At 64.0% G+C, this 12731-nt stretch overlaps 1 protein-coding gene across 3 annotated transcripts in view; it reads left to right on the plus strand.

Moving 5' to 3' along the window:
• Positions 1–3720: 3720 nt before the first annotated feature.
• FLNC (filamin C) overlaps positions 3721–12731 on the plus strand; it is a 30388-nt gene continuing 21377 nt past the window's right edge. For 2 of the 3 annotated variants that reach the window (XM_090041325.1, XM_090041326.1), the window contains exons 1-2: positions 3723–4344; positions 12307–12555. In XM_090041325.1, the coding sequence (XP_089897451.1) occupies positions 4014–4344; positions 12307–12555 (580 nt within the window). In that variant the 5' untranslated portion in view covers positions 3723–4013. Of the gene's footprint in view, positions 4345–12306; positions 12556–12731 lie in introns of all 3 variants that reach the window. The other variant, XM_090041324.1, reaches the window with a different exon arrangement.

A 12731-nucleotide genomic window follows, 5' to 3' on the forward strand; every position in this document is an offset into this window, starting at 1 on the left:
GCCCAAGCATGAAGCACACCGTGTCCCTGTCACCGCGCACACACACACACGTGTGAGCCTTACTCACCGCGTTCCTCGCACGCGCAGCTGCTGCCTGGAGCTGCCAGGGCAGCCAAACCCCAGACAAGGGCATGGGGTGGGGAGGGGGGTGATCGCAGCCAGCCCTGCCCCAGCTTGCGTCCCCAGCATCACAGCCCCCAGGTCCAGGCCCCCCCGCCCCAGTTTGGGGCGCCGGGGAGGGGCCCGGGTGTCCGGGATCCATCGAGCTCCCCAGAGGTGGGGGAGCGGCGGGGGGCCTGGCTGGAGCCCCCACAGCTCGCCATGGCCCTGCCGGGAGGGCCAGGCTGGGGGCCCCGGGGTGGGGGTGTCGGGGTGGGCTGGGGCAGCTGGGCGCCAGCATGACGCGGCCGGGCCCCGCTCTGCACCGTGACTCAGCACCCGCGGCCGGGGTGTGTGCACTGCCGGGGGGGTGGGGGGTGGTCCATGAGACAGCCCGTGTGTGTGTGTGTGTCCACATCCTGGCCCGTGTATGTGTGTGTCGGAGTGGGGGCAGTCATACCCTGCCCTGTGTGTCTGTATGAGCATGCATCCAGCTGTTGGCACATGTGTGCATATGTGTGTGTGTGTGTGTTGGTGTGTGTCCGTCTGTTGGCATGTGTGTTGGTGTGTACATCCATATCCCAGCCCATGTGTGTGGCCATGTGCATGTGTGTGTGTTGGCATATCCATCTGTTGGCGTGTGTGTGTGTTCATATCCTGCCCTGTTTGCGTGTTGGCTTGTCCATCTCTTGGCGTGTGTCCATGCCCCAGGCCGGGTGTGTGTCCTTCCATGTGCTGGCCTGTGTGTGTGTGTGTGTAAGTTCATACCCCAGCCCCTGTGTGTGTTGGCATGCCCATCTATTGGCACATGGGTGTGCACACGCGCTAGTGCATGTTTGTCCCTATCCCAGCCCATGTCCATATGCTGACCTGCGTGTGTGTGTCCATGTGTTGGCCCACGTGTGCACACGTGTGTTTACTATCCCAAGCCCCACTCACTGCCAGGACATGGGATCCCCCCGCCCACCCCTGCCTTCCCTCGGCGGTTTTCCAGCCCGGACCCAGCCGCCGGTACGCACAGACGGCCCCGATCCTGGGAGTGACGACACAGGGCGGCTCGGCCCGGCCCCCCGGCGCGGCGCTGGATCGGCGCCATGTGTGCTGGGGTCAGGGGAGGAGCAGGGGTATTTCTGGCGGCTGATGCCTGCCGGCTCTGACTTGGCATTTTATTAATAGCCGCCCCAGCTCACCCCCCCCGCAGCCATTCAGGACTCCCAGCCTGGGGGCTGCAGGGACACTCATCCCCCCCCACCCCCCCACTCCTGGCTTGGGGCCTGCTGCTGGGTCGGGACCCCAGGCCTCTGGGGTCACTGATCTGCCCCGTGAGCCCCGGGGAGAAGCCTGGAGCCCCCCACCGACTCCTACCCCCTGGAGCTCTGCTGCGGGGGGGGCGCTGAGCTGGGATTGTTGTGGGGGGGTCAGAAGTGCCTGCGGCTCCGGGGTTACCTGGGCACTGGCTGCTCTCGCCCCGGGGGGCAGTTTCCCGTAGCCTGGGTCCCGGCCCCCCCAAACCCTGTGTCCCAGAGGCCTGGTGCCAGCTGCAGCACCGGGCCCCGGCCCCCTCCCCAGGCTCGGGGGGGCCCCAGGGTGCGGGGCGCCCCGCCGGGCTCCGGCAGAGCTGGAAGCTTCGAGCGCCCGGGGGCGGGGGGGGCGGCGGGGCCCAGCCGGAGCATGAATCGCGGCCCAGGGCCGGGGCCGCGCTGAACCTGAGCCGCGGCCCGGGCGCGAAACCGGAACAGCGGGGACACGCGACACCGCGGCCCCCCTTCCCTGCCCGCCTCGCCCAGCGGGGCCCCCCGTCGCCTGCACCCCTCTCCCCACCGCCACCCCGCGCACTGGGACGAGCCCCTCCTCGCCCCCGCCCCACATCCCAGCCAGGCCCGGCGGCCCGTCCCGCCTGGCACGGTCCCCCCGCTCTGACTCAGCCCGGCGACGGGGGGGGGTGACTTCCATCTCAGCCCCCTAACGCAACCCCCCCAGCAAGTGGGGGGGTCGACGCTCAAGGCCACCCATGGGGCAGGGATTGGGATTCCCTTGGCAGGGCCCAGCCTTCGCCCCCACGGCCCGGTGCCCAGGCTGAGCTCCGAAGCGGGGTGGAGGGGTGCCCCCACCCCAGCCGAGGGGGCCCGGGCCGCTGCGATTTGCATTCGCCCACGCAGAGGGGGGACTCGAACCCAGCACCCACCGGCCCGGGGCCGCGGGGTGCGGGCAGGGGCATACCCCGTGCCCTGCCCGTGTGCCCCGCGGTGGGGGCAGGGGGGGCTGCGTCACGGCCGCGCGGCGCTCCGCTCATGGGCTATTCTGAGCGGCGCATCATGGGAGAGGTATGAAGCGCCGGCCGCGCCAGGACCCCCCTCCCGCCCCCCACGGTGCGTCACGGGCAGCTTTTTCTGCGCCGTGATGGCACCGGCTCTAGCACCTTCCACCCGGGCCGAATGAATGGGCCTGGCCTCCCTGTCCCCCCCCCCACTCGCCCCCCATGCTGGGCTGGGGTTGGGGCAGCAGGGAGATCGCTGCTCACACCAAAGTGCAAGGGGGAAACTGAGGCAGGGCACTCCTGCAGTACAGGGGGGCAGGCAGGACACCCCCCCACTACCCCGCACCAATGTGCAGTGGGGAAACTGAGGCAGGACATTCCCGCGGCACTCGGGGGGCGAGCAAGTCCTCCCCTATTATCGCCCGTGAATGCAGCCCGGGGAAACTGAGGCAGGGCACCCCCCCCCAGTACTGCCCACCATCATGTACTGGGGAAACTGAGGCAGGGAACTCCCTTAGCACTGGGGGGGCAGCAGGACACCCCCCTCCCCCGCACACCACTGTGCACTGGGGAAACTGAGGCAGGGCACGCCCGTGGAGCTGGGAGGCGGGCAGGACACCCCCCCAGTACCGCCCACCATCATGTACTGGGGAAACTGAGGCAGGGCACGCCCGTGGAGCTGGTTGGCGGGCAGGACACCCCCCCCACACTACCTCCCACCGTCATGTACTGGGGAAACTGAGGCAGGGCCCTGCCTCGGCACTGGGGGGGCAGCAGGACACACCACTGTGCACTGGGGTAACCGAGGCAGGGCACTCCTGCAGCATGCGGGGGGGAAGGCAGGAGCCCGGCCACCATTGCACACTGGGGAAACTGAGGCAGGGCACGCCCGTGGAGCTGGGAGGCGGGCAGGACACCCCCCCCACACTACCTCCCACCGTCATGTACTGGGGAAACTGAGGCAGGGAACCCCCTTAGCACTGGGGGGGCAGCAGGACACACCACTGTGCACTGGGGTAACCGAGGCAGGGCACTCCTGAAGCGGGGGGGGGGGCAGGCAGGACCCCGCCCGGGATTGCGCACTGGGGAAACTGAGGCAGGGCCCTGCCTCGGCACGGGGGCAGCGGGGCAGGGCCCCCCCCGGCTCCCTCCAGCCGCCTCCCCCGCCCCTCCCCCGCAGGGCCCCGCAGAGGTTAAAAATAGGCTGCGCGCTGAGCCGCTCCCCCCGCCCGGGGGGCCGGGCAGCCAATGGCGCCCCCCGCCGCGCCGGGCGCCCAATCCGCGGGCCCCGCGCTATCTCGGGGGGGCCGCGCGCGGCCCGCGCATCCCTACTTGTCCCGGCCCCGGCGGCATTCCGCGGAGGCCAGCGGCCTGACGCGGCGGGGCGGGGAGCGCCGCCTTAAAGCCCCCTCCCCGCGCCGCGCCGCCACTGCGCCCGCTCGGAAGCGCGCCGCGCGCCGCGTGGGACCCCCGACACCGCGCCGCGCCGCGCCGCACCCTCGGCAGCCGACCCCGCCGGCGCCCGGCCCCCGGCCCCCGGCCCGCCCCGCGCCGCGCCGCAAGTCCCCCCGCGGGCCCGCGCCGCCCCGCGCCCCGCGCCGCCCCGCGCGCGCCCCCGCCCGGCCGGTTTGAAAACCGCCCCGCGCGCAGCGGGGCCATGAGCGGCCAGGAGGCGCCGGGCGAGGAGGCGGAGGAGATGCCGGCCACCGAGAAGGACCTGGCCGAGGACGCGCCGTGGAAGAAGATCCAGCAGAACACGTTCACGCGCTGGTGCAACGAGCACCTGAAGGGCGCCAACAAGCGCATCGGCGACCTGCAGCGCGACCTCAGCGACGGCCTGCGCCTCATCGCGCTGCTCGAGGTGCTGAGCCAGAAGCGCATGCTGCGCAAGTTCCACGCGCGCCCCAACTTCAGGCAGATGAAGCTGGAGAACGTGTCCGTGGCGCTCGAGTTCCTGGAGCGGGAGCGCATCAAGCTCGTCTCCATCGGTGCGTCCCGCGCCGCGCCGCGCCGCGCCGGGGCGGGGGGGGCGGGGGGGCTCCGCGGCCCCAGCGCGCGCCCCTCACTTCGCACAAGCGCCCGCGCCGGGCTGGGAGGTGCCCGCGCGCGCGCGCGCGCACGCACGCACGCACGCACTAACTTCCTTAACTTTGCACAACCGCCGGCCGGGCCGGGCTGGGCCGGGGCGCCTCCCGCGCGCGCTGCCCGCTCCCTCGCGGCCGCTCTCACACGCGCACGCACACCGCCATAACCGTACACCGGCGCTGGGCTGGGAGGTGCCGCGCGCACACGCACACACACGCTGCCTGATCCATCTCTCTCTCTCACACACACGCAGACACACTGCCATAACTGTACACCAGCACTGGGCTGGGAGGTGCCCGCGCGCACACGCACACACACACCGCCATAACCGTACACCAGCACTGGGCTGGGAGGTGCCCTTGCACACACGTACACACACACTGCCAGATCTCTCTCTCTTACACATGCAGACACACTTCCATAACTGTACACCAGCACTGGGCTGGGAGGTGCCCTTGTGCACACGTACACACACACTGCCTGATCCATCTCTCTCTCTCACACACACGCAGACACACTGCCATAACTTTACACCAGCACTGGGCTGGGAGGTGCCCTTGCGCACACGTACACACACACTGCCAGATCTCTCTCTCACACACACGCAGACACACTGCCATAACTGTACACCAGCACTGGGCTGGGAGGTGCCCTTGCGCACACGTACACACACACTGCCAGATCTCTCTCTCTCTCACACGCATACACACGCACATGCACTAACTTGCTTAACTTTACACAGGCACTGGGCTGGGGGGCACCTTTTTATATGTGCGCATGCACACACACACACTACCTGATCTCTCGCTCTCTCTGTGTGTCACGTGTGCACATATACACACACACTTCCATAACTTTGCGCAAGCACTGGGCTGGGAGGCATCTTTGTACACACACGCACACACTTCCTGATCTCTCTCACACACACAAACTTCCTTAACTTTATACAAGCACTGGGCTGGGAGGTGCCCTTGCACACAACTGCACACATACACTAACTGCACATGCATGCATGCACACACTAACTGCCCACACACAGACACACACTAAGTTCCTTAACTTTACACAAGCACTGGGCTGGGGTACCCAGGCACACACACACACAACTGTACACACATAGACATTCATACTTATACTAACTGCATGCACTAAATGCACACACACACTGACTATACGTACATGCACAAACACACTGTACACACACACAAACTTCCTAACTTCACACAAGCACCGCACTGACAGCACACCCTGCCTCACACTGGCCTTGTGCGCACCCACTGCTCTGCATTGTTCATACATACACTGATCTCATGCTGACTTCACACACATGCACACACACTAACCACACACATATACACACTGCTCTGGGGATTACTCACATACACTGATCGCACACCAGCCTTTCTCACACTCACTGTGCTGTCAGTTGTTCCTACACACACTCATTGATCTCACACTGACTTCACCCACACACACACTTACTAACTTCACATACCTTTCAAGAGCCACCTACACAAACTTTGCAAAAGCACTTATCTGGGGGTGTACACACATGCAAATCTCACACTAACCTCACACACGTGCACACACACTGCACTGAGAGTTGTTCCTACACACACATGCTGACTCACACACCCTCCAAGAGATGACTCATACTTCACACACACACTTCACACACACTCTGTGCCAGAGGCACTCACACACATGCTGATCTCACACCAACCTTGCACGCACCCATTGCTCTGAGTTGTTCCTGCACACACTGATCTCACACTGACTACAGACACACACCCCGCCTAAACACATGCATATGCTTCCAGTCACCCACATAGACACTGTACACACAGTAACTTAGCACACACACACTGTGCTGGGGGTTATTCACACATGCACTACTCTCACACCAACCTTGCTCACGCCCGCTGATGCTCTGAGCTGTTGGTACACACATGGATCTCACACTGACCTTCAGGCACATGCACACACACATTCTAACCTCACACACACACTCTGAGAATCACCCCCCCACACACACCCCCATACACACACACACACACACACACACACACACACACTGCTCTGGGGTTCAGACCCACTGCACTCACACCAACCTCACGTGCACACTGCTCTGAGAGCTATTTCTATATATGCACACGCACTGCTCAGACAGCCGCATGTGTAATGTGCACTAAATTGTAACTGGCTTCTGTCACTACCACACCCACGCTGACCTCAAACACACGATGCTCTAAATAAACACGCACGCATGCACACACTTCTCTGGAGGTCAATCTCACACCAGCCTCACACACACACTGTTCTGAACAGTGTTCCTATACTTAACTTCACACACACGCTGCTCTGAGAGATGGTCTTACACATACACCACACACACACTGTGCTGAGTTATTCATACACACAAGCGCACACACAAACACACGTACAAACTGATCTCACACTAACTTCAGGCCCAGGCCCACTGACTTCTCATACATGCTGCCCCAAAAGTCACTCACACACACACTGTACTAAGAGTGCTTGATACACACACACACACACACACACACACTGCCCTGAGCCACATACACACACCAATCAAACATACTCACTGAACTCTAAAAGTCTCTCTCTTTCACACACACACACATGCACACCTTACACTCACAAGCTGAGCTCACGCACACTGGGCTCTGAAAGTCTCTCTCCCTCCCTCTCTCATGCACACACACTGATCTTACACCGGCCTTACACACACGGCACTGAGAGGTGTTCCTACACACACACACGCCAGCTTTACACACACTGCTCTGAGAATCAGTCTCACACATACACCACAGCCACACTGTGCTGAGTTTTTCCTACACTCACACATACACACACACATCTTTACACATCCTAGGCACGCCCCCCAGCTCCCCTCCCCCACCGCTCCCCCCTCCCCCTGATGTCATGCTGACTTCATACACCCACACACGCATACTGATCTTCACATGTCATTGACACACGCACTCGCCTTGCACAGACCCCTATCGCAAGCAGGGCGCTGCCTGCCAGCCACACACTTGCACGCACACACACGGGCACACACACTCTGGTTGGAACCACACGCTGATTCTCCTCTCATCCCCCCTGCTCTGCGCGCTGAGCCCCTCCGGGACCAGGCTGCACTAACAGTCATGTCCCTGCACGGACACATGCCCCCCTAGAGCTCACACACATGTGCACACACAGAGAACACGCCAACACAGACCCTGCACCCGAGGCTCTCAGACATGCTGCCCACCCTGGAGTTGGCTCTTTCTGTCTCTCAACCGCCCCCCCCCATAACACACACAGATCTCTCTCTTTTACACACACACACACTCCTTCCTAGAGTTGTCCTTTTCTCTCACACAGAGGGCTCCCTTTCTCTCACGGACACCTGGGTGTCTCTCACACACACATGCACACAGTCCTTCAACAATCATCCCCCTCACACAGAGGATGTGCTTACACAGCCCCCTGGGCCCTATATACACACGCATACACACGCTTACTCCTTCCTAGAGTTGTGCCCTCCTCTTCCACAGAGGGTACATTTCCATAGATACTTGGGTCTCACACACACACATAAATACATGCACAAACACATGCTCACATGTAAACACACACACACATACTCCCTTCACAGTTGTCTGTCTCTCACAGGATATGCTTACACAACCCTCTTTCTCTCTCTCTATCTCACACACACACACACTCCTTCCTAGAGCTGTCCCTCTCTCTTACACAGAGGGTACACTTACACAGACACCTGGGTCTCACACACACATACACAAATGCACACTCATACACACACAGTCCTTCCTAGATCTGCCTCTTTCTCTCCCCTGCACACTGACGAAGGATAGGTTTACACACACACAAAGGCACACACAGAGGCACAAAGACACAGATACACATAAAATATATGTACAGACACACAAACATACACAGACACCTGCATACACGCACGCACACACACAAAACATGCACATGCACGCAGACGCACACAAAGCACGCACACACCCCCTCACATGCACACAGATACACATTCACACACACACGTAAAACATACACTCTCCCCACACAGACGCACAAAACATGCACACCCCAACATACACACACACACGCATGCACACATACACACACATAAAACATGCACCGCCACACACATACACACACAGCCCCCCCCCCCCCACTCCCACCCCCCACACAGACAGGCTTGCTCTGCCCAGCCCCCCACGCTGTGCTGGGGAGGGGCTGTGCTGTGGGTCGGGGGTCCCATCCTGCCCGTGGCTGCCCTGGGATGGGGGCATTTCACCGCCTCCCCCCGTGCCAGGCCGCTCCGCGCCAGGGCTGGGGTGGGGGAGGGAGGGGGCGCTGGGCTGGGGCCAGGGCCACGCTGTGTGCTGTGTATGTGCACTGGCCGGGGGCCAAGCCGATGGGGGGGGCAAGACAAAATGAAGCTCTTCCCAGGCCTGGCTCCAGCTGCCCTGGCTTGAGGGGGTGGTGCCTGGGATCGGGGCCAGGATCCTGCCCCCCCACCAGCAGGGCCATGGGCAGGGCGTGGGGCTTGGCAGGAGCCAGGTCATGGGACGCCCCCCCTACATGCCAGGGCCCCGGCACTGTGCTGCACTTGTGCCCTGAGCACCCGCAGCGCAGGGATGCACACGCACGTGTGCACATGTGTGCAGATGCACACACATGGAGACGCCGACACACATGCACACCTAGAGAGCCTCACGCATGCACAACCAAGCGTGTGCACACACAGACATGCACGCATGCACGGAGCCCCGCACCTGCACACACACTTACACACATACACACACGCACACTGCCCTCCCACATCCCCTGACACACTCAGAGCACCTTAGTCCCCTTTCCAGACACGCACAGAGGCCCACCCGTGTGCAGCCCCCAGACACCCATGCCCTGTCCCCAAGGCCGCGGCCCTAGGAAGGGCCACGGGGCCCAGGGGGGCAGGACATGGGTCCGTCCCTCCATCCATCCATCCACCCCGTGGCCCTCCCCGCCCCTCCGGCCATTGTGAGCTGGTGCCTCCACCCGTGTGGGCCCAGCTGTCCGGCACCTGTCACATCCCCCCATCCCGGCAGCTGCTCGGGGCACCAGGGCCCTTCCCTCCCCCCCAGCCCCAGAGCTGCCAGGCCTGCCCCATACGGTCCCCTGGGCCCAATCCCGGGACAGCTGCCAGGGTGGGGGGACTCAGACACGGGGAGACCCAGGGCCCAGCTTTGGGGGGGTGCTATGGCCCCCAAACCGCCCCCCACCCCGAGGGGCATAAGCTCATGGGTTGAGCGGGCTGGGAGTGACGGGCACCGGCACAGATGGGGGGGCAGGGGGATGCGGGTCAGGAGTGAGGGGCTTCTGGGAGTGCAAGGGGGCTGGGAGCCCAGGGTGGGGCTGGGGCAGCAGCTGGGCCTGGGGGCGTGTCTGGCACTGGGGGGGGCACATTCCTGGCTAATCTCTTTGCAGCTGAGGCCTGACCCCCCCAGCACAGCCCTGGAAATAGCTCCCAGCCCTGCTGGTGCCTCTCACTCCCGGCCTGCAGCCCCTGCCCCCAGCCCTGCCAGTGCCCCTCACACCCCCAGCATGTACCCTGTACACACGTACACGGGCACACGCATGCCCACACATGCACATACCGAGAATTGCATGCACACACATACATGCACATGCCTGTGCACGTACGTGAACACAGAGGACTTCATGCACACAGTTGTGTCTGCACTGCCCACACACACATGCATACACACACACACACCTGTGACTCCCATGCATTGGCACATGTCTATTGTACATGGACACACGTGTGCACAGAAGATCACATGCACACACACAGGAATGCATGCATCCCCTCACACGCATGCCTGCCTGTACTCACTTAGGCCACGCTCATGTGTGCATGGACAGAGGATCACTTGCACACACGTATGCACAGGAGCAAACACACACGAGCCCCAAAGATCACGTGCCCCCGCACCTGAGTATGCACACACACCCAGCACTGCCTGCACACTCACGCACATGCATGCACACGCGGAGCCCCGCCTGCCCCGCTAAGCACAGCCCCCCCACCGGGCGCTGAGCTCATTCCCCCGGGGAGGCGCTGGGCCGGAGCCGTGGCCCTGGCTCCCTCGCACATGCACATGGCTGCACACGGCTGCTCGCTGACCTCAGCCCTCAGCAATGAGCTGGGGGGGCTGTGGGGGCTGCAAGGGAGGGGAGCAGGGCTTGGGGGGGCAGCTCCCTCCATATCAGGCATGGGTGAGCCCTGCAAAGTCATGACATGCATGGAGCTGGGGAGTGCAAGGGGGCTGTGGAAACCCGGCCGGGCTGGGGGAGGCACTGGGGGGGCAGGGTTCAAGCAACACCCCCCACCCCCAGCCTTATCAGGGCCCCAGCAAAATGCAGCTGAGTCTGGGGGGGAACACGGCCACACTGCAGCCCCAGAGCCACAAGCAACGCTGCGTGCCGCTTGCACACGAGTGTGCAGGCATGGTGGGGAGGTCTCCAGGCCTGCTGGAACAAAGGGCCCCTCCCCACCCCCCACCAGCTGCTTCCCAGCCGACAGCTGGCAGCTCCCCTGGGGTGGGGGCAACAGCTGCATCCCCCCCCAGCAAGGCTGAGCAGCTCTGGGGGCACCAGTCCCCCCCCCCCCCGGCCCTTCCCCCACCCCAGGGGCTGCAGGGAACATCTGCAGCCGATTTCCTGCCTGGGCCGGGGCCAAGCTGCCGGCAGGGTCCAGCCCATGCCGTCCCCCAGGGCCCCCCATGCCCTGAGAGGCCCTGGATATGGGGATGGGGCGGGCTGGATGCTTGGAGGAAGGGGGGCCCAGACCCCTGGGTTTGGGGAGGGGGCGTACTAGGCCAAAGCAGCAGGGCTGGGGTCCCGGGCGCCGGGGTGGCGAATGGGGACCCAGTGGCCCGGACTGCTCGGTTCTCTGGCACCCGGCCCAGGATGCTCGCGAGCCCGCCGGGCTTTGCTGGCCGGCGGCTCCAGCCCGCAGCCAAAGGGAGGAAGCGACGGGGGTCCAGAGCCGCCGAGCCGGGCTGCCCCACCCCACCCCACGGCCTTCCACATCCCCTGCTGCAAGCCGAGGTGCAGCCGCCTCTGGGGTGGAGCCGGTCCGGTGTAACAGCGCTGGCGCACACCAGGCTCCCCCACAGCAGGCAGCTGAGGTCTCCTCTCCGAGCCCTGACACAGCTGCCCCCGGCTCATCTTGGGGGACTTGCTGCTGGCCCAGCGCCGTGGGCTGCCCCCCGCTGGCAGCGGCTGGAGCGGCTTGGCCGGATGTCATGGGCCCTATAGCGCTGAGCAGCCAGGGATTCCCCCGGCCTGGCTCTGGGCCCCGGCCTTGCTGTTTTGCTGGGCCAGTGTTTATGGAAAGAAGGAGGAATACGGTGAAGGTCGGGGCCCCTCATTGTTCCCTGGGCCGGGGTGGGGGGGGCAGGGGATGGGAAGTGGGGGGGTCCCTGCCCAGCCTGGCCTGGCCTTCCTGTTTCCCTAGCGACCAGCAAACACCAGGCGCTAGCTGCCAACTCCGCTGCATTCCCATCCCCAAGGCCCAGATGCAGCCAAATTGGGGGGGGGGGGTGCAGTTGGAGCAGGAGATGGGGCTGCAGGGAGTGTCCCAGGGAGGGGGCAGGAAGCTGAACAGGGAAGGTGGGGGATGCTGCCCCAGGCTGGGGTGAGGATGCTGGGCCCATGCGGGTGCAGCTCTACCAGCCCCCTCCCAGGAAGGGATTGCTGGGGACCGGGTTTGCTCTGGGGGGCTGCGGGTCAGCCTGGCACCCCCGCCCTGACCCCCCGTGCCCCCGCAGACAGCAAGGCCATCGTGGATGGGAACCTGAAGCTGATCCTGGGGCTGGTGTGGACGCTGATCCTGCACTACTCCATCTCCATGCCCATGTGGGAGGACGAGGATGACGAGGACGCCAAGAAGCAAACGCCGAAGCAGCGGCTCCTGGGCTGGATCCAGAACAAGGTCCCGCAGCTGCCCATCACCAACTTCCACCGCGACTGGCAGGACGGCAAGGCCCTGGGCGCCCTGGTCGACAACTGTGCCCCCGGTGCGTGCGGGGCTGGGGAAACTGAGGCACAGTTTGCACTAGGCATCTCAGGGAAACGGAGGCATGGGTTGGGGAGGATGGGCTGTGCCGGGGAAACTGAGGCATGTGTGCAGGGGGTGGTGGGGAAGACCCCCCCCAGCAGCAACCTGCAGTGGAAGAGCCTGGCCTGGAGCCCA

Source organism: Crocodylus siamensis, chromosome 4 (genome assembly GCF_052110815.1).
Source record: "Crocodylus siamensis isolate JL-2025a chromosome 4, ASM5211081v1, whole genome shotgun sequence".
Classification (NCBI taxonomy): Eukaryota; Metazoa; Chordata; order Crocodylia; family Crocodylidae; genus Crocodylus; species Crocodylus siamensis.